Source organism: Grampus griseus, assembly GCF_964374135.1.
Source record: "Grampus griseus genome assembly, chromosome: 6".
Taxonomy (NCBI): Eukaryota; Metazoa; Chordata; class Mammalia; order Artiodactyla; family Delphinidae; genus Grampus; species Grampus griseus.
Window position 1 is genome coordinate 8458111 of NC_139000.1, and position 26214 is coordinate 8484324.

General features: G+C 52.5%; 2 protein-coding genes across 4 annotated transcripts in view; one reads left to right on the forward strand and one right to left on the reverse strand.

Annotated features, from left to right (window-relative positions):
- RALGPS1 (Ral GEF with PH domain and SH3 binding motif 1) overlaps positions 1 to 26214 on the reverse strand; it is a 282818-nt gene that overhangs the window by 93880 nt on the left and 162724 nt on the right. The gene's annotated exons all lie outside the window — the stretch shown is intronic.
- The window catches only part of ANGPTL2 (angiopoietin like 2), a 32734-nt gene that overhangs the window by 662 nt on the left and 5858 nt on the right, over positions 1 to 26214 (forward strand). Inside the window, exons 2-3 of the mRNA XM_082656572.1 lie at positions 12597 to 13462; positions 25978 to 26171. Coding sequence (XP_082512698.1) covers positions 12646 to 13462; positions 25978 to 26171 — 1011 coding nt within the window. The 5' untranslated portion in view covers positions 12597 to 12645. The remainder of the gene's footprint in view (positions 1 to 12596; positions 13463 to 25977; positions 26172 to 26214) is intronic.

A 26214-nucleotide genomic window follows, 5' to 3' on the forward strand; every position in this document is an offset into this window, starting at 1 on the left:
AAAGAGCCTTTGGGGTGAAGGCAGGCGGCTCCTGGGCAGGGCTCCGCAGCCGGGGTGTGTGCGCGAGCATGAGCTTGTGTGGACGGGTGCCCTTGAGGGGCCAGCGGGCCGATGGAGTCACGGACGCAGGGCTAGCCCGAGGACTCCGGAAGTTGTCTTTCAGTTTTGGGTTCCTATGCACCCTGGCTGGAGACTCTGCTGAGGCAAAAGCAAACGCTGTCCTGCGAGAGCCGGGAGCCCTCGTTCAGAAAGTTCCCTGGCACTGAGCAGCCTGTACTCATGCCCTCAGCCGGGGAGGAGAGGAGCAGAGGGGTCCAGAGCCGGGAGGGACACATCAGCCAGAGGTTCCTGCCGCTGTGACTCGGGGCACAGCGCTGCCCTGGTTTCCCGGCGGGTCCGAGGACGTCTGGTCCCTCCTCGCACAGGACGGGACGGGATGGGACGGGACGGAGCCCCAGGTCTCCAGCAGGCTGTACGTGGCCTGGCCAGGACACAGGGGAGGATGAGGCTTCCCCGGCACCCGGCAGGGGGATGGTACAGGCTCTGCATCTGAGTCCCTTGAAAGCACTTGTTAGATAACATTTCCAAACAGAAATTCTTCACTGATCCCTCCCTTCTCCTCCTGTGATATGTGTGTCACGGGTCAGCTATTGCCTCTGCTGTGGGATTACGAGAGCTCCCAGAGGGCAGTTCGGTTACTTAGAAAAGGATCCCCTTTCACCAGGGCTCTGAGGAAAGTTGAGAATGCCACTTCCGAAGCTGGCCAAATGCTCCCCACATGTATTTTTCCAAATTGAGACAGAGTGAGGTAGTACGCACAAGCTAGGCTCAAATCCTAGCTCTTCTACTTATGAGCTAAGTGACCCTTGCAGATCATTTAGCCTCTCTAAGCCTCAGTTTCCTTACCTGTAAAATGGGATAACAGTAATGCCCAACTCTTGGTAACAACTAACACTTACATTGCACTTACCAAGAGGTAGAGTCCTCACAACCACCCTATAACACAGGTACTGTTAGTCATCACCATTTCACATGTGAGGAAACTGAGGCACAGAGGTTAAGTGTTGTGCCCAAGGCCACATGGTTGGTAAATGCCAGCACCAGCACTTGAGCCCAGCACTCTGAACCACGCTCCATTGCTTTCTAGGAGGAGCGTGTGGGATCATGACCGGGAAGGCCTTAGCACGGTACCTGGTGTGTGGCAAAGCCTCAGAAAACAATAGTCACTGAGTATTGTGAGCCATAACAACCAGAATTGCAGAGAGAGAAGAGCAGAGACCCAGATTCTCTATCCTGGATACATTCTGCTGGGGTTGTCAGGAAATCCCACCAGGCTGAGCCAGTGCTATGACCACTACTGCCACCCACGCTGGGGATCCTCCCAGGAGCCCGAGGAGGCGGGCTTTATGTCTGGGGCAACTGCAGCACATCCAGATGCTAGAAGTCCACGCGAAGGAGGAGTGCAGATGCACCGACAAAAGGACCTCGGGTGCATCTGATACCAGCCTTACAGTAAAAACATCCTACCCCTCACACAGCACTACTCCCCTGCCTGCTGGTCCGCTCACCAGAACCAGCAGGGAGGAAAGCAAGCTACCACCGTGCTGCAGGAGGTCCACAAAGCGGGAGGACCAATGCCAGGCCTGTCCTGGGGTTGCAGAGGGTGAGGCAGGGACCCCTCCCCCAAACCCCACCCCCATCACCCAAGTCTGGCCACAAGATAAATGGCCAAGTCTGGTGGATTTCATACCAGCCAACACTGATGCATCTTAGCCCCAGACAGTAGCTTCTCTCCTGTGGCCCCAGAGGTCCCTGAACTCTTGGAAGCATTTGGAAAGGCTGACATTAAATATATGCTTCTCTAGCACAAGGCCTCTGGGGCTGCGGAAGCTGCAGGTTTCCTGACTCCACCCGGGAACCACGGCGGCTCACTATGCTCTCTGGGCAGCCCGGGCCAAGTAGAGACTCTGACTGACCTCACAGGCCTGCCTAACACAAATTAGCTTAATTATTATTCAGTAAAGGCAGACAAAAATGTGTGAAGCACATGGCCCAGGAAGGGACTGCACGGTATTCCTGCACTTTCATGGGCAGAGCAACTAAGCCATTTCTCCATCACACAGTGATTTATTAAGTACCACTGTGCTAAGTAAGCCACACGCAGTATCTCATTTCATCCTCGCTACAACCTTAGGAGGCAGGTTCCAGTTTTAGCGTCACATTTTACAGATGAGAAAACAAAGGCTCAGAGAAGTTAAGCAACCTGCCCAAGGTCACACCGCTGGTGATTCTGTGGGATGTGAACGCTGGTCGGTATGGCTCCAAAGTCCACGCCTCTCCCTGCCTCACTCCAATGCCCTGTTCAATGTGTCTCGCAGTCAAGTCTGTTTCGGTTGGTGTCCTAGAGACGCTGCACCATCCCATCTGAAAGCCACGTGCTTACCCGCTCATGTCATAGAAGCCTACCTCTGAGACAGTACAGGCCTCGTCGCCACCCCTCTTACAACCAAGGCTCAGCACAGCTACACAGCACGCCTGCGGTAGCACAGTCAATGAGAGGTGGAACTGGATTCCAAGCCAGGCTGTCTTAGCTCAGAACCCTGCGCAGCTGGTGCTCTGTACGGCTGCCGCCCCCGGCAGCTCCATGGAACTCTGCACCAGCTCAGTGGGGCAGAGCCTCGGGCCAGCAGTCATCTATGTGCCTGAGATACCACTGGTGTGTTTCCCACGTTCCTAACTTGGAGACTCCAAGGGCTGCAGAACCTGAGCTCAGGTCTTCAAGGCCTACACCGGCCACACTTGAGCAATTCCGGAGAAGAGATCCGGGAGCCTCAACTGGCAGCTACAGCAGAACAAACAGAACAGGCAGCAGCCCCGCCCAAGGCAAGTACATTCAGCTTCTGGCCTCTCTCTGAGTCACAGCCCACTTTGTCCAAACTGGTCTCAATTGACAGCAGTCAGATAGCGGAGGCGTTCTGCTTCACGACGCCCACAGCCCAGTGGGAAGAGGGAGAAGGTGAATCTAATAATCACACAAACGCACAACGGTGGGAGACCTGTAAGGAGGAGGCGTGTGGCGCTAAGAGGGAACCGTGAGATGCGTGGCGCTGTCCCCATTTTACAGAAGAGGGAACTGAGGGTCAGCGGGTGCAGCACCTCTGCCAAGGTCCCTCCACTAGCGGGCCAAAAAGCAAGGATCCAAGTCCAGATCTGGGCCCATTCCACCCCGGCCCACTGCCATCCCGGACAAACACACTGCGGGAATCTCAAGAATGAATCAATCCATTGAATAGCATTTCTTTTCTGCGAATTTATATGAAACACCCCAAATAGAAGGGTTATTCAGCCACTAGCAGCTAGGAGTTTGTGGTGATAGATGGGTCACATCAGAACCACATTCTGAGGGTAGTTTCTATGACAAAACCACATTCCGACACAACGACCATAAGCCGTATGACTGACTTAATAACAGCCTTGGGAGGGGAGTTAAAATGTTACAGTGTCCCGTTCCACGTACACATCAGTTTTAAGACACATTCTGATCACAGACATGTTAACGTGCTGGGTGGGGGGAGCCAGGCCTCTCACAATCAAGCTATTGTGTTAGGTGGATTCTCTGGTGAAACCAGCCTGTCTTAGGGCCAGCAGCCCCAGAGCCTCAGCCTCCCGCTGCTGCCTAGTCCTCCAGAAAGGCATGCCCAAGACCACCTCAGAAAAGCCCAGAATGAACTCTGAGGACCCACCCAGCTCCAGGAACGACCAAAGTCCTGCCCAAGATGGACCCACCCCAGCCCCCATGAGGGAAAGGTGGGATCTCTCAGTCACTGCTGGACCTCCAATACCCACTAAGGACAGGGAGAGAAAGGATCTGAATGAATGAAGGAAGGAGGGAGGGAGGGAGCCTCAGACCCAGACACTGTGGCCCCCGGAGGGCAGGCACCTACCTTGCTCCTGCTCTATCTCCAGCCCCCAGCACAGTGGCTGGCACAGAGGAAATGCTCAGGAAATATGTTCAATGAATGAAGTCCTTGAATTCCTATTTAGTAACCCAGGTGCCATCCTGGCTATTGGGTATTCAGAGGGGGAACCGCCCTGACCCCGCTTTTAAGAAGCTTGCAGTCTGGGGTAGAGAACCAGACATGCTGTATCTTGGGGGCTGTGATGGAAGCAGCCCCAGCTGCTTCTGGGAGCTGGAGGAGGGAGAAGGGAGGGGGCCCTCCCTGTGAACAGCCAGCTTCACTGAGAAGGTCAACTTAGCAAGGAAGGCAAGCGTGCCTCAGGCAGGACACAGGGAAGGTGACGAGGCAAAAAGAACAGCACGTGCAGATGCAGGGAGGCATGACAACACAGGCTCTATCTTTCAGCAGGACACTGACAAGACCAGATGTGTGTTTTAGAGAGATAGGCCTGGAGCTGCAAGCAGTGCAGAGTGCAGAGGAGAGAGCGGCTGAGGGCAGGGAGGCCAGGAAGGACTGTGTGGGTAAGAAGGCTGGCTATGGAATCCACAAACCTGGTTCCAAGCCTAGCTCCACCACTTGGTAGCTCTGAGGCCTGGGCAAGACTTCATCCTTACCTCTGTTTCTTCATCTGTGAAATGGGGATAATCATAGCTCCTGCCTTACAAAATTGCTGGGATCAGTGAGGTAGGCACAAAATGGTTGTCCCAGTGCTCAGGGGATAGGCCCTGCCAACAGGCCGAGGTGGCCATGGTGCCAACCACTCAGCCTGGCTCAGAAGAGCAGCTCCAGGCAAGGTCCGGATTTCCCAGGAAGCTGCCCTGGGACAGTGCTGTCCACCCAGTCCCTAGCTGTTCTCTCCCGTCTGAGGCTCCCCCAGTTCCAGGGCTCCAGAGCACAGGAGGCACTGCCGGAAATGCAGCAGCCAACGCAGGAGCCGGGCTCTGAAATGGCTTCTGCAGACTCTCCTGCCTCTGCTCTGTTGGCTGAGGCTCCTGGCACAGAGGGCTCAGTGCACAGGCTTTGGGACCACCTCAAAATGGTTCCCAAATAATGTACCGCGGAAAAGGAACAGCAGCACCCTCGTCCCCCTGGCAAAGGCAACGAGCTCCCGCCGCCTAACCACATCCCCTCTTGCCCCATGAGCTCATAGTATGACCACAACCCACCTCCTCCATGAACTCAGCCCTGCCCTGGAGCCAGCAACACACCAGTGGCAGGAGCATCAGGCAGATTTGACCCTCCACTGCCACTCTTCCAGGCAAATCCGTCTGATCCTACCTACCTGCTGCTCTGGTTCACGCCTGTGTTCCCAGAACCCACGACAGGGCTGGACCCAGGATGCAGCAATACACAATGGCGGGCTGGCTGGGAAGGCTAAGTGGATGGAAGGCTGGCTGGCTGGACAAACGGCTCATTCGAAGGTCTTATTAGAGTTGAACAGGCAGGGTCTGGGAATCAGCTCCAGACTCCCTGGGTACCCACACTGACTTTTGGTGGGGATGATTCACAGAATCCTAGGCTGGGAAGGGATGGCAGTTGGAGATGTGGCTATTCCCTCCCTGGCCTCCAGGCTGGCGGTGAATCACCAGGACAAGTGATGCACAGTTCCTCCTCCAGGGCTTCTAAGGTGAGGACACCACTGCTCATCCTAGATGCCCATTTTGGGGTCTCACCACCTGGATAATCAAGAACTGTTTCTAGCATCCAACAAGACTCACCCTTGTGCTGACCCGAAAGCTATTTCTACTTTGTCAGTCAAGAGTGACTAAGAAGTAACCTGCATCTTGGCCATTGAGCAAACAGACAGGCACCTTTTACTCATACTAGTTGGAGAGATTCTCTTGATGGAGGTGAGGACATGGACCTTGCAGTCGACAGCTGAATCCCAGTCCCGATATTTACTCCAAGGGACCTTAGGCAAGTGACCTAACCTTTCTGGACCTGGGTTTCCTCTACTGCAAATACAGATAATAATACCTTTCTCCTAGGTAAGGAGACCAAATAGTTTGTTACTCAATCAGGACACTTATGAGAATAAAACAGGGTGCTGTCAATAATTAATAAGATAATAGGTCTAACTGGGGCCAACCAGCATGCATGGTCCCCTATTCATAGGGTTGTAAGCACCAATGAGATAGAGCATGGCTGAGCACATAGTAAGTTCACAACAAACAAATGGTAGCTGTTATTATCTATCCTATTGGTCGTGTGGTCAGCTGGGCCCTCTAGGGCCATTTCTTCTGGAATTTTCCTTTATCTGGATCCCTCCCTCAGCCTGGATTACCAGTTGGTTTGGTTCTACCTAACTGCACATCATACATCTCAACCAGCTTTAGCAGGAAAAACTGTCAACTTCAAAGTTTTGATTTTTTCTTTCTGTCCTGATGTTGGTTTAACATCACGATTCATGCTCGGTTCCATCAAACTCAGTCAAGTGCAGCTCAAGTTCCTAGCTTCCTGTCAGGGGCCCGTCGGGCACACTGGGGCCAGGTGGCAGTTCCAGATTCCCTTGCTGCCTTGAAAGGGGCCCAGGCCTCCTGCAGTGCCTCTGGCCTGGACTCATACCTGGCTTTCATCTGTGATCACAGAATGATGGGGCAGGGCTGGCTGGGGAGGGAGGGATGGGTTCTGTGAGCCCCCAGACAGGACTACAACGTGGACTAATCATGAAACACCATCCTGGGAGCTGGATTTAATTCAGGGCCAGCAGTCCCGGGGGTTGCAAGAGCTCTCCTGTTCTCCCCCTGCTTTGGAGTGGGGGCAGTTGTCAGAGAACAATCTCCTTTGAGTTTTCCTGTCACTTCCATACATGCAGCATGGTATATATCTTGGGGTTCTGTTACCAACTGCTACTTAGTTAAGCTGGTAACTTTGGGCAAAATGACTCATGGACTTTGAATCTCAATAGTTTGCTCACCTGCCATGGGGACAACTGTCAGCTCTGCCGTTAGCCTTAAAAGCGTCTTTGTGGGAATTAGAATATTGCTGTGATTTAAATATACAAAACTACAAAGACTGTGAATATGACTTGTGCTCCCTAGGGTTGCATAGTGCACAACCTGGGCCACCACGCACGGCAACCCTGAAATAACGGCTTCCCTCCCAGGGCTGTTGGGAGGATGCAATGAGATAATGTTTATAAAGTGCTTGAATCATGGTGATAATTGGTTGTAGTACTATTTTTTTCAGTATTTGAAATTTTCTTATTCCTACCCTTTGGGGTGAGAACTCACAAGATGACCCCGGGAAAGCAGCTTCTGCCACAGGGCAGGACACACAGCTCTGTCTTATGAAAACGATTCTTCCCACAAAGTGGCCCCTCACCTGGGCTGCGGGGCTGCAGTGCTGAGAGGGACATGGACAGGCGATGTGGGGTCCCACCACAGCAGGCCAAACAGGGACACCTAGAGCTGCCCACCGGAGGCTGGGTGGGACCCAGACCCTGAGGAGGTGGCCTCCCAGTGTGCAGAGCCCGTCATGTGGCTCAGTCGCACCAGCCCCAGTTGTGGGGAGGGAAACCCGTGCATAATGGAAACTCCTCACAATACAGTGTGGAAAAGCAATTTCAAGAATCATTTTTATTTTCACTTTGAAGCCAAGGAAAACAGTTGGATTTGCTTTTCTTTGTTGGTCATAGGAAGAAACTGAGGAGCACCTCTTTGATTGGAGTTGAGTTCTTCTCCAGGCCTAAGATGGCTGGAATGCTGGGGAGTTATTTCTCTTGGGATGCAATTAGTTGAATAAATATCAAGAGAGCAAAAGTAAACAAACTCATTACTGTCCATTAAGAACTGCCAAACTTGCAAAAAACTGAGGAGGGGGTTGACCTTTAAGGAAAATAAATTACGCCAAGGCCAAAGGCAGCACAAAGAGCACAGCCCTTGGTGTCAGGCTGACCCCAGCTCTAGGCTGAGTCAGCTCTGGCTCTTGTCTGCCATGTGCTCCTGGGCAAGTTACTTAGCCTGTCTGGGTTTTGGTGCCCCCATTTATAAACTGGGGGGAATACCAACCTTGCTGGATTCCCTGGGACAGTGTATGTCAGGCACCTAGCACAGTGCCCTGTTCCTTCCCTTCCTTCTTGTAACCCGATTGGCTCCAAGTCACTCCCGCCAAGCCCAGACCCCGCAGAAATGCGACAGTAAGACCCAAAATCATGCGGCTTCATGACTGGTCCCACCAGCAGCAATGCAACCTTGAGCACGTTACCTGACACCCTCTTGAGCTTCAGTTTCCTCACCCTCAAAATGGGCATAATACTACTAACCGGCTCTGAAGGTCGTGGTGATTACATAGATAATGTGTATGTATAGGGCCTTGTGAACCTAAAAAGCTGTACGAGTGTTAACCGTCAAGTTTCGTTCTCTTTTTAATTGAACAGCTATAAGAAATGCTCTTTAAAGATTGCACAGTTTCTGACTGCGTTTGCACGTCTGGTGCCTCCCCGCTCTGTGCCCAGCGCTGTGTGAGATGCTAGGGACCCCATGACAGCCAGGACCAGTCCAACCAGCGGACTCCTTCAGGGTGGGAGGTGAGGCTAGACAGAACTCCTGGGCAGGCCCAGCTCTGTGACATGGAACAAGGCCCTCGGCTGTCAAATGGGAGAGTTAGTCCTGGTATCTCCTCGGGGGGGATGGTAGGATCAAGGAGATGGTACACGTGCTGGACACACTGCCAGAATGTGGTCAGCACTCCTCGCCGCCAGTCGGCTTTGCTGGTGCTCTCATGCTGCTATCATGCCATCCCCACCTCTGGTTTCGGAAGCACTTCCACAGCCCTTAGCTACTGTGCAAGGTGGGTTGGATCACCCCACTTCACAGAAGAGGCTCAACCTTCAGGATCTCAAGCCCAAGGGCACAGAACTTTGCCTGGGAAGCTGTGAGAGCCCACACTTGGGAAGGGACAGAACTCAGTGGTAAACAGTGCCACCATGCCAGGTCTCGAGGCCTGAAGCCAAGTTGCCTTCCTGGTCCTGTGGCAGTAACTTGGCCAAGGTGGAGCCCTCGCCGGCATCCGCAATCAGCATCACAGCAGCATGGAGAGGCAGGTGAGCGGCCTGTGGGAAGGCAGTGCCGGCAGGCCCGCCCAGCCCAGGAGGGCGGCTCCTTCCCATTGGTGTGGGTTGGGTGTGGCCACCGGCACAGGAGCAGCTAAAAGTGCGCTGGAAACTAGGCAAACGCTCACAAACTCAGTGAGGTTTACACTAACGTCATTGCAGCCCTAACCTCATAGTCCGACCCACACCAGAGGCTCCAAACACCTTTCTCTGCCTGGCCTGAAAGGCCTGAGCTGGCCTTCGGAACCAAGCTGGGGCTTCCTCATTCAAGCAGCTCAGCGTGGCCCTGGAGAGCACGGGGTCTGTTCTGTAACTTCCTGCTGTCCAGGCTGCCCACCAGAGAAGCCCCCAGAGGGGTCTGGGGAAGACAAAACCTTCAGGTTCTGTGGCATGGTTGTTATTTTAGGGTAAATTAATGTGAAAATAGAAAGTCATGATGCTAATACTTTATTACTAGAAACCAGATTAAGAACATTTCTGTGTAGTCATTAAGAGTTTGAAGGTTTGAGTACATCAGGCCAGGGCTGAGTCCTGGTTCTGCCACCTTCTAGCTGTGTGATTTTAGGCAAGTCACTTAGCCTCACTGAGTCTCAGTTTCCTCATCTGCAAAATGGAGGGACCTCCCTGGTGGTCCAGTGGTTAAGACTCTGTGCTTCCACTGCACAGGGTGTGGGTTCGATCCCTGGTCGGGGAACTAACATCCCGCATGCTGCACATGGTGGCCAAACAAACATACAAACAAAAAACAAATAACACCAACAAAAAACTAAAACGGAAATAACAACAGTATCTACCAAGAAGCCATTGTGAGAATTCAATAAAGTAGAAAACCCTTGCAAAATGTTGAGTGCAGGGTCAGGCACACAGTGGGCACTCACTAAGTGGATGTTAGGGATGGTAGTAATAAATGTAATACACGCCCACGCCCTCAGGCAGTCACTTGCCTGGGGCTCCCCGGCCCCGCCTGTTACACCCCTTTTCGTAGCACTCCCCACTTCACGGCAACTGTTGGTGGCTGTGTCTTTTCATTCAGTCCACAAATATTCACTGAGCTCCTACATATTCCAGGCCCTGTGCTAGGCACTATGGGTGAGGAGTGACCAAAACAGACAAGCCCCCTGCCCTCATGGAGCTTCCTCTCTCGGGGGTTGGAAGGGAGACACTACATGCCTGATGGTGACGAGGACTCTGGAGGGGGAAGGTGGCGAGGTCACAATTTTAAGTAAGCAGGAAGGCCTCACTGGGAAGGTGATATTTCAGCAAAGACCTGAAAGCGGTGGGGGTGGGGGGGATGCAACACGGAAGGGGCCGAGAGTGTTCTAGGCCAGGTCAAGTGCAAAGGCCCCGCGCCATCGGTGCGCTTGAGGAACGCCCGGGAAGCCAGCATGGCTAGAGCAAGTGCGAGATGAGGTCAGGGAGGGAGTGGGGCCAGAGCGGGGGGCCTTAGAGACCCATAGCTTCTTCTCCAAGACGAGGAGCCACCAGAGGATTTTGAGTAGAAGAGTGACCTGATTTGACTTTTTTACAAGGTTCACTCTGGCTGCTGGGCTGAGGAGATGCTGTAATGGGCAAGTGCAGGAGCAGGGAGACCAGTCAGGTCCAGGCGAGAGGTGAAGGTGGGCTGTACCCGGGGAGGTGGGGAGAAGCAGTAGGATCCTGGGAACAGTCCCAGGATATTGCTATTATAATTTGGTGGTGAATTAGATGTGGGGTATGATGGGAAGAAAGGAGTCAAGGATGACTTCAAGTTTGTTGGCCTGAGCAATCAGAAGAACAGAGTTGCCACTTGCTAACGCAGGAAAAACTGGGATGAACAGGCTGGGATGGAGATGTGGGTAACCCCAGGAGTTCATTTCCGGATGAGTTACGGTTGAGACGCGCGGTAGCAGTGGCAGCAGCAGTAGTTGAGCAGAAATGTCGAAGAGGCAGTTGGATATATGAGTCTGGACTCAGGGTGAGGCCCAGGCTAGAATGGATGAGATCACCAAGGTACAGAAGATGTCTGAGGACTGAGCTCTGCCCAACCCCTCCCCGCCCAGGACAGGGTTGGGGATGAACCAGCAAAGGAGACTGAGGAGTAGCCAGTGAGACAGGAAGAAAGGGTGGTGTTTGGGGAAGGAAGTCCAAGGAGGGAGTGATCTGCCATGTCCCCCGGGTGCTGAGAGGCAACGTATCAGTGAGGACCAGGAACTGGCCACTTGGTCTGGCAAGTGAGGCCCCTGACGATCCTGTCTAGGACACTTGGAATGGAGGGGACGGGGCCACGCCTGATGGGAACGGGCTCAAGAGAGAACAGGAGGAGACAGACTTTCTGGAAACAGTGGGTGTGGGCAACTCTTCAGAGGGTTTTGCTAAAAAGGGGAGCACAGCAATGGAACAGTAGCTGGACAAGGGATGTGAGGTCAAGAGAGGATTTTCTTTTAAGTTGAAAGAAATAACAGCATGGCTATAGAAAAAAATGTGATCATGCCGGAGAGCTGGGGGAGAGCTGCTGGAGCCACGTCCTTGAGTAGGTGAGAGGAGCGATCTATGCACGCATGTCCCCTCCCTCTTGGCCTGGCTCACTCCTACTCAACACTCCAGGGTCAGCATAAAGGTCACTTTCTCAGAGAAGCTTTCCTGACCCCTCTGGTTAGGTCAGTTCCCTGTTCTACCCTTCCACTGCATACACTACTTCTGCCTCACGGCACTTAGGGGCTGTGTAACGATGGGTAAGCCCCGTGAGGGCAGGGGCTGGCTCTGTCCTGTTTGCAGCTGCATCTCCAGCAGCCAGCACACCGTCTGGCATACCACAGATGTTCAATGGATATCTGGGGAAGGAACAAGTGGTCAGAATAGAACTGAAACAAATCTGGAGACACATGTCTGTTTTCTGCTCCCACCTGGCTTAATCGTGTTGCAGTGATGGGGACCGTGCAGTTACTGGCTGCGGGAAATATCTGGATTTAGAAGAGTTGTTTGCTCCTGTTTGGGCTCTGTAGCTTGGCTAACACACAGGCCAAAGCCACATGGCTACACACATCCTTCCATTGACACTGTTCATTACAAACTGAACACATCCATACTATGTCTAGCAAATCATTCATTTAACAAATATTGCAGAAAGCTTGCTTAGTGCAGCATCCTGGGGATACCGGATGGAAACAGACACAGCACCGGCCTTTATGGACCGCAGATCCATGAAGAGATCTCACAGAATTCAGATTCATCTCAACTGTGATGGGTGTTACAAAGGGCACGTCCAGGGGGAAGCTAAATGGTCTGAGGAGTGTGAGGCAGAGGAGGAGGGAGATGGGACAACCCTTCCTCTTCCTCCCCTCCCAGCTTCAAGCTGCCCTCGTGTGGTTCTCAGGCTCCAGGAGCGGCGGGGCCTCGGCCTGCTGCCTTCAGATGCCCAGTCCCCTCCTGTTTCCTTCCTACCTCTGCCGGGCCTGCCTGTCTCCTTCTGTGGCTCCCGGAAGGGCTGCCTCCTGAAGCTGTGTTTTTGGAAACATCTGCACGATAAGAAGGCTGAGCTCCCTTATGGCACAGGCCGCTGGCAGTGACAGGACCCTCACTGAGTCTCCCCTTCTGTTTACTTCCAGGGTTTCATAGTCTCTGCTCTCAAAGAAGAACCCCCACTTTGCAAGGACCATGAGGCCGCTGTGCGTGACGTGCTGGTGGCTGGGACTGCTGGCCGCCCTGGGAGCGGCTGTGGGCCAGAAGGAGGGCTTTGAGGGCACAGAGGAGGGCTCGCCCAGCGAGTTCATCTACCTGAACAGGTACAAGCGGGCCGGCGAGTCCTCGGACAAGTGCACCTACACCTTCATCGTTCCCCAGCAGCGGGTCACAGGCGCCATCTGCGTCAGCTCCAAGGAGCCCGAGGTGCTCCTGGAGAACCGGGTGCACAAGCAGGAGCTGGAGCTGCTCAACAACGAGCTGCTCAAGCAGAAGCGGCAGATCGAGACGCTGCAGCAGCTCGTGGAGGTGGACGGCGGCATCGTGAGCGAGGTGAAGCTGCTGCGCAAGGAAAGCCGCAACATGAACTCGCGGGTCACGCAGCTCTACATGCAGCTCCTGCACGAGATCATCCGCAAGCGGGACAATGCGCTCGAGCTCTCCCAGCTGGAGAACAGGATCCTCAACCAGACGGCTGACATGCTGCAGCTGGCCAGCAAGTACAAGGACCTGGAGCACAAGTACCAGCACCTGGCCACGCTGGCCCACAACCAGTCAGAGATCATCGCGCAGCTGGAGGAGCACTGCCAGCGGGTGCCCGCCGCCCGGCCCGTGCCCCAGCCGCCCCCCGCCGCCCCGCCCCGCGCCTACCAGCCGCCCCCCTACAACCGCATCATCAACCAGATCTCCACCAACGAGATCCAGAGCGACCAGAACCTGAAGGTGCTGCCGCCCCCTCTGCCCACCATGCCCACCCTCACCAGCCTCCCATCCTCCACAGACAAGCCGTCGGGTAAGTCCTTCCGGGAACCTGCAACATCTGGGCCTCAGGGCCGGGCACCAGGCTTCCCTTGGCTGTGACCACAAGTGGGGGAAGAGCCGCGGCAAGTTGAAGCCGGGCCAAAGGCCTGCGCAATCAATCCCCCAGCGGTCCCTTGGGCCAAGCCGCAGGAGCCGGTGGGGTGAGAGGGGGACATTCCTCAGGTGGATGCTCCAAGGTAGAACCAGGAGACAGGGGAATCTCAGAAGACAAGTGTTTTCTGGCTTCTGATAGGAAAAAACCCAGGCCTGAGTCTTCTGGGCTCTGCAAGAGGTGCTCTGTGTTGGCAGGTAGGATGTCTCTCCTGCAAGCTCTCGTACTGTGCCTGGCACAGAACTGGCATTTAGTAAATGCTCACGGAAGAAACAACAGACCAGAGGAAAAGAAAGTGTTATCACAGCAGAAGTATGATGAACACACTGTAGGGAGGGGCTGCGGGGGAGGAAGGAGCACTTTCTAAAGCCCACACATTTCCTAGCGTCGGATGCATCTAGAATTTTCAGTGATGATTCCATACACTCTTAAATACATGTTTCATCTTAAATAAATATGGTAATTCTCAAAATATCATCATGCGGGAGGAATGGGGCTGCTGGTAGGTTTTGAAGCTTGACCCAGATACTGGCGCCGGGTGCTTTCATGTATATTATTACATCATTAACCCCTGCAACTCCTTATGGAAGGTTAACTGAGAGGATGAGTGACTTGCTCACAGGCTTAGGATCCTCAGGCTGAGTCTGAGTTCAGGCCTTTTCACTTTAAAGCTGGGGCTGACTCCTCTGTGCCCGAGGACTCTGGGAATCCTCACTCCGGGGGGAGCATGAGCCCAGCCCCCTGAAGCTCAGTCTCTCATTCATCCAGGACCTTGTGTGCCTTACAAATGGGCTGTCATATGAGGACTACGTTCGTCTTTGCAAAAAAGTAACCATGTATCTGCTTCAAGTCAGAGATATTTTTACTGAAAATATCCTGTTTTACATTTATTTCACACTTCTGAAAATAACCACCAGTACTGGGAAGAGCAGTTTCTTGCTAATTCCAGAGAAGGCTGAACCTGAGTGCACGAGGGTGGCCCACACAAAAGACAAGGGTGGCGCTGTCTGCAGCTCTGTGGGGGTAGCCAGGTGCAGGGCAGAGCATCTTTCCTCGCAGCCAAGCCCTCTACTGGGTGTGCAGGTTGAGGACTTGTGCTCTGGAGCAGGCTGACCTGGGTTCAAATTCTGATTCCCCCACTGATTAGCTCTGGGACATTAGGCAAGTCACTTTGCCCCTCAGAGCCCCTCAGAGCCTCAGTTTCCCCACCTATTAATAGAGGATGGATTAAAATAGTGCCTACCTGAGGATTAAATGAAATACTGCACAACATGTTGTTATCACAGTTCTGGGGCCATGGTAAGTTTCAATACATGGTAGCTATGAGTTTCCTTTGGTCTTGGTCTCTTCATCTTGAAATAGGAGATTGAAATGTAAAAAACAGACCATTTTTAGCTCTAGCTTTCTACAGCTGATGACTGGTTCATCTGTACACATGTCTATTTTAAACAGGGAGTTCCAAAAGAGAGGGCAGAGTGTGCTAATACATCCTGATAGAACACCCAGAGGGTAAAACGTGCCCATGGCACCGAATGCTCAGCTGAATGATATAATTCTGACATGAGGCAGGCTGACCTCAATAGTTAGGCAATAGATCTCCTCTTGCTTAAGCATCTCTGGTTTCTGACTCAACAATTCCAGGACATTCCTGAGCTTGAACTAAGCTGGTGGATACATAGTGTAGGAATAAAGACCTAAGTTTGCACCCAAGCTCTACCTCTTATTAGCTGTTCGCTCATAAGAAAGTTATTTAGCTCTTCTGAGCCTTAATTTTCTCCTCTATAAAATGGGGAGAAGAGTCATACCATCACAGGGTTGCCGTGGAAACTCAATGCAATCAGGCATGTGATATACATCATGTGGGGCAGCCAACAATAGCTGAGCCCCTACTCTTTGCCAATCACAGTGCTGGACTTGGGGGCTTGTGAAAACGACAGTCCTAACCTCCAGGAACTTAGTCTGGGGGAGACGGCAGATTCATGAATGCATTGGGACCTATCCAGTGCCCACCAGTTCTAGACCCTAAAATCAGCACATCAGGTCTGACAAAGGATTTCTCTGAGAGAGAGCACCTGTCAAAGCCAAAATTTCCAGAATGGTGTGAGAACTTATGGGACCAACATAACAAAGTACCTGAAATCAGGAATGCAGTGAAAATCATGGGCTGTGCAGTCACTATGGTAACACCACGGGGTGCTAAGTGCCTGCCTACAGGCACTACATCTATTAAGGTGGCATGACTGAGTCTGCCTGCAGTAGAAGGGACAAGTTGGACGGAGGTGGGGACGTAAGAGTGAAGGATCTGTAAGAGTTTACCGGGTGGACTTGGGAGTTGGGCAATTGAGTTACTAGTGGGTCCCCAGTGGAGATGAGTCCGTGCAAAGACCCAGGGGCGTGGCCCTAATCCTGGCACCTCAAGTAGTTTGGCTCTCCTGCTTCTTCACGTGCATAATTCAGCCTGGAATGTGTGCATTCCAAGGCTCCTGCGTGCACCCAACCCCTTTCCCTCCCACTTAAGGAAGCACACCTGCATGGAGGGAATGGCAGTGGTTTTATTACAGAGGTAATCTGAATCCACTATAATTTACCGTTTTTTTTTTTTTAAGCAAAGCCTTCCCAAATGTTGGTACTGATTGTCAGTAACTGATTCCTTGTGACTCATCTGACCACTGCACTCCCCACGTGAGGCATTCCCTGCCTGAGACTGAGCACCTGGCTACAGAAGCTGAAGGGGCGGGCAGAGCCTGGAGAGAGGCTGGGAGGCCCTGCCCTTTCCTGGTGTTGGACCAGGACATGAGGAAAAGGCAGATGGTCACTCTCAGCCAATCGGCAGAGAGCTCTTATCAGGCCTGTTCTGAGAACTTAGGGGGCAGGTTCTGGTCTTGGAAGACAAAACCTTCCTCTGTGCTCTGGCCCAACAGATTCTTTGCTCTGGGGACATCACTCAGCCAGAGACACTTCTGCAATTAAACACCTCTGCACTCGAGCCTTGGCAGCTCCTAAATCTTTCATTCCGCAACCTCAGAGCCACCTACTCTTCTCCTCATTGTCCGGGCCGCTCAGCCCACAGCACGCCCTTCCCCAGGGGACTGAGGGATCCATGCCCCTTATCTGAAGCTGCGCTCACCAGCTTGTTCCCAGCCAGACAGTAACAGGCTGGCCCCAGGCCAGGCCCAGGCCTCTGAGAGCCTGAGTGACGGAGGCCCAGGCAGCTCCCGGCTTCCCTGGCGTCTCGCTTGGGTTTTGTCCCGTCTCTCTCAGGTCTGGCCAGACCTAAGGGCATTTCCATTAGGGTGATGCTTGTGATAAGGCCTGGGCCAAATGGCCCCGCCTGTGGCCCTCTCCCCTGGGGGGTCCCGTGGCTGCCGCCCTCCCTCCTCCTGTCCATTCTTCCTCACGCTTACACGTCCCCAACCTCCTCCTCCACCTGGGTGCCCTGTGCATGCACGTCAATCAGGTCTGCTAAAGAGGAAGGCTGCAGGGGTCACTTTCTAAGAGTCCAAGGAGAGGACAGCATGGAGCCTCGGCTAGAGCCCGCTCTCAAGGTGGCTCTGGGAGGCCCAGGACACTACTCCTCAGCGCAGCCCAGGCACCGCCGTGCACATGCCAGCCCTCCTGCCACGGCGCCATCCTAGGGACTGACCAGAGAAGAAAAGGCAGTGTGACCACCAGCTGCCACAGTGAGGCCTTGTCTGAAATGAATCTTTAGAAACCAAAAGGAGTAGACATTTCTAGCTGTTTTCTCTCCTGAGAAAAACATAATCAGCTCAGTTTGTTTTCTCAGTGGATAAAGAGGGGACCATAAAATCATAAAATATTAGAGCTTGTTAGAGGCCTCTCGGATCCCCTGGCATAGCCTTCTTGTCCCAGGGTCTGTCAGTGACAGAGCCAACACTGGTCCCTGGACTTGTAACTTCCAGGATATTAAGGTTCAGAGAGGTTAAGTAACTTAGCCAAGATTACACAGCAAGTAAGTGGCTCAGCCAAGGCTCAAACCCAAGGATGTCTTAGCCACTGGGATACTACACATTCCCATGGAAAGGCTAGGGGGCAACTGGTGTAAAAATCACTCTATAAATGCTTGACTTGACCCCAGACCCCAAAATAAGACTTCCAAATTCATTACAAACTACATAATCAAGTGATATTTCAAGAACATTCTTTGCTAGCTTCTTTATAAACAAAAGCCCCTTGAGCTTGAGTGGGGTCATCTTCCTCCTAGCTTTGCTTTCTCTTCTCTCCTCCTGGGGTACTTTGGAGTGCAGTAGCTCTCCCTCTATTACTCAGGCACTTTGCAGGGAGGACACTCGGCTAAATGCTCAGGCTATTTACAGCCCCGGGAGATAAACCACCAGCTTGTTATTGTTACAAGTGGTGAGCTGGCATCCTGCGGCCTGGAAATCCCAACAATTTGGCAAAATGAATGTAATCTAGAAAATCCTGGAGCTCAGGCCTCTGTGGCCAGCTCACTAGTCACACGAATGGACTGCTGTGGTGAACTGATGCCGTGAACTGTATCATAACCCTGAGATACTCCCCCAGAAAAAATGATAAAGAAAGCAGCATTAAGTGAGCATCATACTACAGTGTCTAAGACAAGGTTGCCAGGTTTGTCGAGCACAGTGCGTCACGTACTATTGTAAAAGTAACACAGCCCACTTCTCAGTGATCTCAGTCAGCAGCAAGGAGGGAGGGAGGCCAGAGACTGCCCCGGGAACACTGAGACAGCCCCTTCCACCTCTGCAGCACTTCAGCTGCCCCTGAGATGACTCTGGACGAAGAGCGTGTTGGATCCTGGCCCTGCATCTCGAGCTGAGCCAGTGGAGCTGTAGGGCCTGGAGTGCTTTTATGTCATTTCTTCAAATGAATAAATGATTTTCCCTTCATGGATTTTTTAAATAATTTAAGTTAAAATTACTATACATACAGAGAGAATTTTCACTAGGAAAGTTTTAAGCTTAAGTGACAAATATAACAGTTTTTTAAAAATTTCCAAATGTTGAAATTTCCAAATGTTGAGATATCTTAGGTGGTGTGTTAGAGTGCCATCGAAAAGAACAGAAAATCCAACCATCTGGGCCTCCACCCCGGGCATAACGTGCAGGCTTTCTGCTACAGGCTGTCCAGGCTTCCCCGGGTAACAGGTTTCCTTTCGCAAGGTTTGGTCTGGATGCTAATTATCCTTTGTTGTGGGGATCCCTGTTTCCAGATGGATTTATTATTATTGATTCTCAAACTGGAAAGAACAGAATGAAGATGACAAAGGGAACGCAGCTCATGGTGGTGGGAAGACGGGAGACGGAGGAAGGCACGGGAGGCGCCAGGTGACTCTCGGCACTAGACTGGGAGGGTCAACCCATGGTCACTGCCCCGAGAAGGTTTCTGCCCCGGAGAAGCCCACAGCCTGGTGGGGAGACAGACCCCCACAATCCCAATACATGCGACAGCCACAGCACAGTACAGTGGAAAGAACCAGGGTGTGGGAGGCAGAGCCAGTTCTAACCCCACGTCCTCTGCTTCCCAGTCGTGTGATCACTCTGCCCAGGGGCTTGTGAGGCTGAAATAAAATTGTGTAAAGCACCTGGCATGTGAAAGGCTCTGGATCCGAGGCAGTCATCACTCTTACTATATTCCAGTGAAGATAGATATGTAAGGCACTATGGGAACCCTGAGAAGGACTGAGTAGCTCTTCTGGGGTTGAGGCAGGCTTCCTGGAGGAGGGGACCAGGAGGGCTGAGGGCAGGCAGATGTGCTCTCACAACCACTGCCACTATCATCAAGAAATCATGAAGATCAGGCCTGGTGCTGGGCAAACGTCCTGTGTTCAGAAAGAGAAAAAGGATGACATACTAGAAATTGCATACCAGTTGGCATGTGGTCAAACCCCAGTGAAATTATAGAAAAGATTATGAAGAGGGATGTGTGAGCATTTGGAAAAGTTAGAGGTGATCAATGAAAGCCAACACAGGTTCTCTCAGAACGAGCCCATAAGCTGATTCCCTTTCTTGGGAAGGGTGAACGGGTTGGCCAACCATAGGAATGACCCCCCCGTCCGCGATCTGCAGGGCACAGTCATGGGTCTGATGAGCTCCTCCACGATGTGCCCGCAGAACAGCTCCACTCAGTCCCATCACTGCGACCGGGGAGCCCAGGGCTTCACCCCACCAGTCCAGGGAGCCCTAGGGAACTGCTCACCTCTGCACCCAGGGAGCCCCCCCAGAGCCCCTCCCAGTCTGACCTCTTTTCTTTTTAAAATCGCTTTAAAGTCTCTGTCTGTCCCCCTGCCCAAGGGTACTGGTGGAAACCTAGGAGTGGGCACAGTGCTTTTGAAAGTGTTCTCTGGGAAGCAATACTGTAACATCTGTTTATCCTGAGGTCAAACAGGCAGAAACAGGACCCCTTCAAGCTCTTCATGGGCCCAAGGGGCTCTTACTTGGGGATGCCTCAGGATGTACCAAGTGCGTTGAAATACACCCACCTCGCACATCTAACATAACTTTTACTGTAAAATTTTTGAAAGGATTTTTATAAGTTTGTGTTTGAAATTACTTGGCTAAGTGCAGCACAATTAATTTACGGTCAGCTCTGGCTTCTCGGCAAACATCAGGCATGTTCAGGAATTCTTGTGAAGGGAGAAAAGTGTAACCTACAAATTGTTTTCAAAAGTCATAACATTTTTTAAGAAGGCTAAATTGAACAATTAATGAATTCGACAAAATGTTACACTTTGTAGAAATTTAATTATATACTTACAAATTTTGACTTTGCAGTTTTCTTTTCATATTTTTTAGCTAACAAATTTTTTTAGGCCTCAAATACTTTTCATAAACTCCTGAAAAGCTTGTCAGCCCCAGGCAGTGTGCTCGGTGTCCAAGGACTTAAAGGGCCTGAACAGCAGGCATGAGCGTCTGGACTCTCCCCAGAAGGACCAGAAACGATACTTAGAACGTCACCGCTGGGGCGCTGCAGGAACTTGACTGAGATGGCTTTGGGAATGTACCGTCTGTTCCTGTGTTAGGTTATTGTTTTGTGCTCTGGTTCACTGAAAAGTGGTGAGTGACATAGAATATATATGTTCACAACCAAAATATGATTTCCCCAGCTGTCTGGATACATGAGACTCGAGCAGCACACGTGATTGCTCCTTGCCCCCTGCACTGGGTTTCGGCTGTCCTGCCTCACCCGGGACGCCTGGCAGGTCCTCATGCTGGCCGGGGTGGGACTCACGCCTAAGCAGGACTCACACCTAAGCAGTTGACATGTGCCCTGGTGCTCAGATTATTCATTTGGGTCAGAAAATCCAATTTCAACCCAACTAGTCATTTCTCCTGTTAGAAAACTGGTTCAGGGAGTGGCCAAAAGACTTGTTAGAGGCAGACCATCCATGAGAATAATAGGAAGCAGCACACGGCTCTCATATAAGAGCAGTGCTTCCTGGTGACATCACAGAAGCCTCTCTGCAGTGCCCACATATGGACTAAAACACCCCAGAACCTCTCCCGCAGGCCACAGGGTCCTCTGTGTGGCCTCAGGTGGTCAAGTCTGGAGACGTGGGCTTAGGGGGTAGAGAGGCCTGTCAGGCTGCTGGCCGGCTGTGTGGCCTAGCCCAGCTGACGGCCGGGAAGGACTCTGCCCCTCTCCTCATGGCTCAGGCGCAGCAGGGAGAAGAGGCATCACTCTGGCCCACACAGGCCCGATGTCTACCCACTTCTCAGCTCCTGGCCGCGGCCAATAGGCCTGGTCAGATATTCATGGGGCCGCACTTCCCTAATGGAGGGGTGACTGCACTGAAAATTGATGCAGTTGGTGAGCCCGTTTCTCCACTGGGGCTTGGGTGGGCATCAGGCTGAAGGTGGTCTGCCTCAGACCCACAGGGAGGACACCGGAACTAGGAAGTTACCCGTAGGTCTGGGCTGGCTGCGGGCTCCAACTCGGCTTTACCAGCAGGCCCTACGCTGAGGGTATTGAGCCCCAGAGCAGCCAGCAGTAAGTGGCTTCTGGCTTCCCAGGAGGTGAGGGACCCTGTGTGCCAGATTCCTCTGTCAGGAAACCCAGTGAGGAGGAAGGGAGCAGGGATGGGACTTAGGCCCCCAAACCCGATCGCCTCCAACGCTCACCAGACATTGGGGTCTGGGGGCCCAAGATCTGTAAACTCTGTGTTCCCACTGCCGACGTCCCTTCTCCCCAAGGCCTCCTGACTGCAGGGCCTGTGTGCCTTCCATACCCTGTGCTGCTCCTCTAGGGAACCACACAGACTCGGCACGGCCATGGCAGCCGCGCTTTCCTTCACGTGGAACGTTCTGGCTGCAGCTCCGCCAACAGTGTAAATATACTCTTCGCAGAGATGAGGTCGGGGCGCTCCCTGCACTCAGAGCCTTGTGCCGCTGAGTTAGTGCTGGCCTGGTGCTCCGGGCAGGGCTACCCTATCAGAAGGAGCGCCAAGTGAAACACTGCCGGGTACTCCGCGCTGCTCCACTGAAGATGCAGCTTCACTGACCAAAAAAAAGGTTTCCATTCTTCATTCCCATTAGTCTTTGTGGCCCTCTCTACTGAAGTTCTGACTTTCACAATATGCCTTTATGGAAAACATCCATCAGTAAATAATCTTATACTTAGTCTTGGAAATCCGAAAGCAAATACAGTCGCTTGTTTGGGGCTAGGGGATGGCGGGGAGTGGACAGCTTCAAAACTACCAGCTTTCATCTATCAAAGGAAAGAAAAAAAGAACCCTCTCTGGCACCTGCCCTGGTCGGCCTCGTGAGGGGTGCTGTGTTCGGGAGACCCTCAGAACAGGTAGGGTTCTTTCCGTCTGTTTACAGAAGAGATGGAGGCTTAGTAAGGGCCTGCCCAAAGTCACTGTGAGGAGATGCGGCCACCAAGCTTTGAGCTAAGGGCTCCTGACTCCAAGTTTGGGGTCCTGTCCCCAGCACACAAACGCTTCTTGCACAGATTCCTGAGTCAGTGTCTGACACCTCGGCTGACCCCGCAACTATGACACTGTGTATACGTAACAGGTGTAGATTTCTCATCCGAGGAGGATGTTCTGACTCGGCCGTTTTAATGGAGCCGCGTGATAATCTTACTGCTGCCGTTTTCTGCTGCTTTATCATTTTACTGCTGCCAACTTTTCAACACCAAGTATTTTTCTGACTAATTTTCATCCATCATTTAATTTTCTGACCTTTGCCACTAGTGCCTTTAATAAGAAAAGGGAACACGTTTGAATGCTGGAGATCTTCTAGAGCTCTGCAGGGGCATCTGAGAGATAACTGTCTGGAAACATCCTTGATGGAAAGTCCTCAGTGTCATGTGAAGTGAAGGACGTAGATGTATGGAGATTATTTTTTAGTAACAGCAGAAAATACTAAACATGTCTACACTATTTTGCACTTACTCCATGATTCTAGAAAGCATGTCATACCTAAAAAGCCTTCAAGGAAAGAACTGCTAGATTTGCCTTTTAAAAAAAGGAAAGGAAAGATTCTCCATCGTAAGAAACACTAAAATAGTTGTAAAATAGTCGAAATCGTTGTAAAATGCGCAAAGGACACCAAAAGGTAAGCATAGAAGAAAAACAAATCAAAAATTTAAAAAGGCATAACACCTTGACAGAGAAGAAGTATACATTCTTATTTTTCTTAACCTGGCTGACCGGCAATGATTAAGACTAGTTGTAGGGACACAGAGAGAAGACAGCCTGGACCCCTACCCTGGAGTCCACTCCGGTTGAGGAAAAGGATGAGGGCTTTCGAGCGTGGGCTCTGGACGACCACTGGGTTCAGATACCATACCTGCCCCTACCGGGAGGGAGTGTCACCCAACGTCCCCACGCTCCAGTTTCCTCATCTGTAGAGTGGGGAGACTACTAGCTACCTGGCTGGTGTGTCAGGAAGATCTCGGGTATAAATGCATGGATGGGGCACGTAGTAAACGCCCAACACGTGTTGGCTAGTAGAAGTATTTTATTGTTACTACCGTTCCAGTCAAGCCTCTCTCAGAGGCAGGGTTTCATAATCGGGGGTTTGGAAGTCCATTTACCTTCTGATTATAAGCAAAATTGTGTGTCTGTGCATCTTTCTAGTTAGAGGGTCTGGAGCTTCTTCCCCCAAACTCTTAAAGGGATTGGTTGGCTCCAAAACATTTAAAAATATTTGCCTTTTAAAAACAGCCCTTTGTAGAAATGTCAAAGGTAAAGCTGGAACCACTCAGGGAACCCACACAGGTAGCGTAGGATGGGAGCCGCGAAGCTGACCGGCTACCCTCCTGGCGTCCTCGAAGCTTCTCCCCATGTGGCGCCGCCTTCAAAGCCGGCCTTTCAGCCTGAGAATCCATGGAGCCCCATGGCGGCTCTGCAGGAAGAGGCCTGGCTGCTCGTTTTCAGTTGGGTGTTATTCTGCAGGCTTCTGCCGGACCTTCTGTCACCAGCTTCCGCATCGAATGGCCTCTCCTGTGCTTCTGACTTGGTATCGAGCTGGGAGGCCTCCCACGCCCGCTCTGTGCTCTGCTCCAGCTGCCGGAGACAGACTCCCATTCTCTGCTTTGGTCCCCGGGGCCACGGGCTGAACACAACCAAAATCTTTCTCTCCTTCATGAATGTTCGTTCTGGAGGTCTGGCCTCCCCTTCCCAGGACGGAAGAGGCACAAGGCAAAGAAGGAAGCAGCTGCTTGTGCCACATCTGCTACCAGGCGGGTGCTTGGGGCCCTGGCCATCCCTTGGGGGAAGGAGGGCTGGCCAGCAGGTAAATGGCTGGAGGATGAAGTCTGGACCCAGCCCCAGATAGCTGTCAGCGGTGGGCACCCACGCCCACCTTTCTTCTCGGTGCTGTTGAGCGCTGGGGACAGAGGGGTGAGCAAGACAGCCCCCGCCCTGCCGTCAGGTTCCAGGTGGGGATGCTCACGCCCATCTGTGAGGCCTCAGGAAAAGCCCGCTTGAGGTGTCCAACAAAGACCAAACCCAAACTTGTCCTGTTTAACCATCAGGTGTGGACTAATCCAGCCCAAACACAGCTAGGGAGGAATGTGAGAAGTCTGACCTACACAGGAAAAGCTAAATGCACCCGTCCCTGATGCCTGCCCTTTCCGCCCTCCCCCACGCACAGGAAGGACAGGATTCTACAGGAACTCAGGCTGAGAGAAAGCTGGTGAGGTCAGCTCCCCACTCGCTGGACATGGGAGCAGCCCCCGCCTGCCCTAGGCTTCCACAGCCCGGCACAGGACTTGCTGGGGCTGGAACTCAATAAACAGTTGTTGAATAAACATACACATTAATAGAATAAGATGGAATTTTCTTAGGACGTTTGGTCTTAACCATTCTCAGTTTAGGATTGTTTTGAAGAGAAGCTATGTGTGGTGATTTTATTTACTGTAAAATACACAGTTCAATGGCTAGGTCTTGGAAAACGTCGGAAGTTTTCTCAGATCAATAAGGAAGAAGCCAGCTTATTTGGCCCTTGGTGACTCAGGTTTGTACCCTCTTGCTGATGTGACCAATGTCCAAACACAGGAAACCACCAGGGGAAGTGGGGGAGGGGTGTTGAGAGACCTACGGTAGTGACACCCATCCCTTCTGACTGGGCTGCCCAAGCTCGGGGAAGTCACAGATCACAGAACCCCTCTCGTCTCAGTTTCAAAAGAGAGCCATGGATTGGAAGGTGCCCTAGACACCATCCTTTGAGCGCATGGACCTCAAAACATGGGCTCTGAGCACCTGGCCCTCGGTGAGCCTCCTTTGGAAAATACAGATCGAGCTGAACAGAAACTTGGTCCCCCCTAAAGGTGTTTGGAGGCCAGCATCTGAATCCCAGAAATATCCCGAAACCTCTGGCTACAGATTCTGGGCATTGTTTGGGCCCCTGTGACCCCCATGGAAGTTCACTTACTAAAAACTGCAACGACTGTCACCAAGCACCGTCGCGGGCGTGGAGTCAGCCGTGCTGGGAGGGGCAGCGAGCCCGGCTCACTGACCGGGCAGAGCCCGCTCGGTGCTGACGGACGCTGCTGTCTCTCAGCAGGCTCACATCTCTTTTTGCCAGTATAACCAACTTAAAAGAAAAAATCACTCCAGGAACTGCACACAAATGATCCAAGCAATCCTTACAGCCCCAACGAGGTAAACATGATCTCCCTTCTACAAACCGGGGAAACCGAGGGCTTGGAGAGGTAAGGAAGCTCGGCCAAATCACACCACAGGGGAGTCAGGGGTGAAAGTGCGCCCAGGCCCCTAGCCCTGGGCTACCCAAATCAGGCCCCTCACCCTGCAGGTCTGTGGCTTCCAGCTGGAGTCCTGCCCGAGGCCGTGCCGCGCGGGTCGCAGCCAGGGGTGAGGGGAGGGGAGGACGTGGCTCGGCGGCCAGGCAGCAGGGAGGTCTGTGACGGCCGCACACCTGTGTCCCCAGGCCCGTGGAGAGACTGCCTGCAGGCCCTGGAGGATGGTCATGACACCAGCTCCATCTACCTGGTGAAGCCAGAGAACACCAACCGCCTCATGCAGGTGTGGTGCGACCAGAGGCATGACCCCGGGGGCTGGACCGTCATCCAGAGGCGCCTGGACGGCTCGGTCAACTTCTTCCGAAACTGGGAGACGTACAAGGTGAGGACTGCCCACCTGAGGGCCAGGGCCCTCGGAAGGAGGT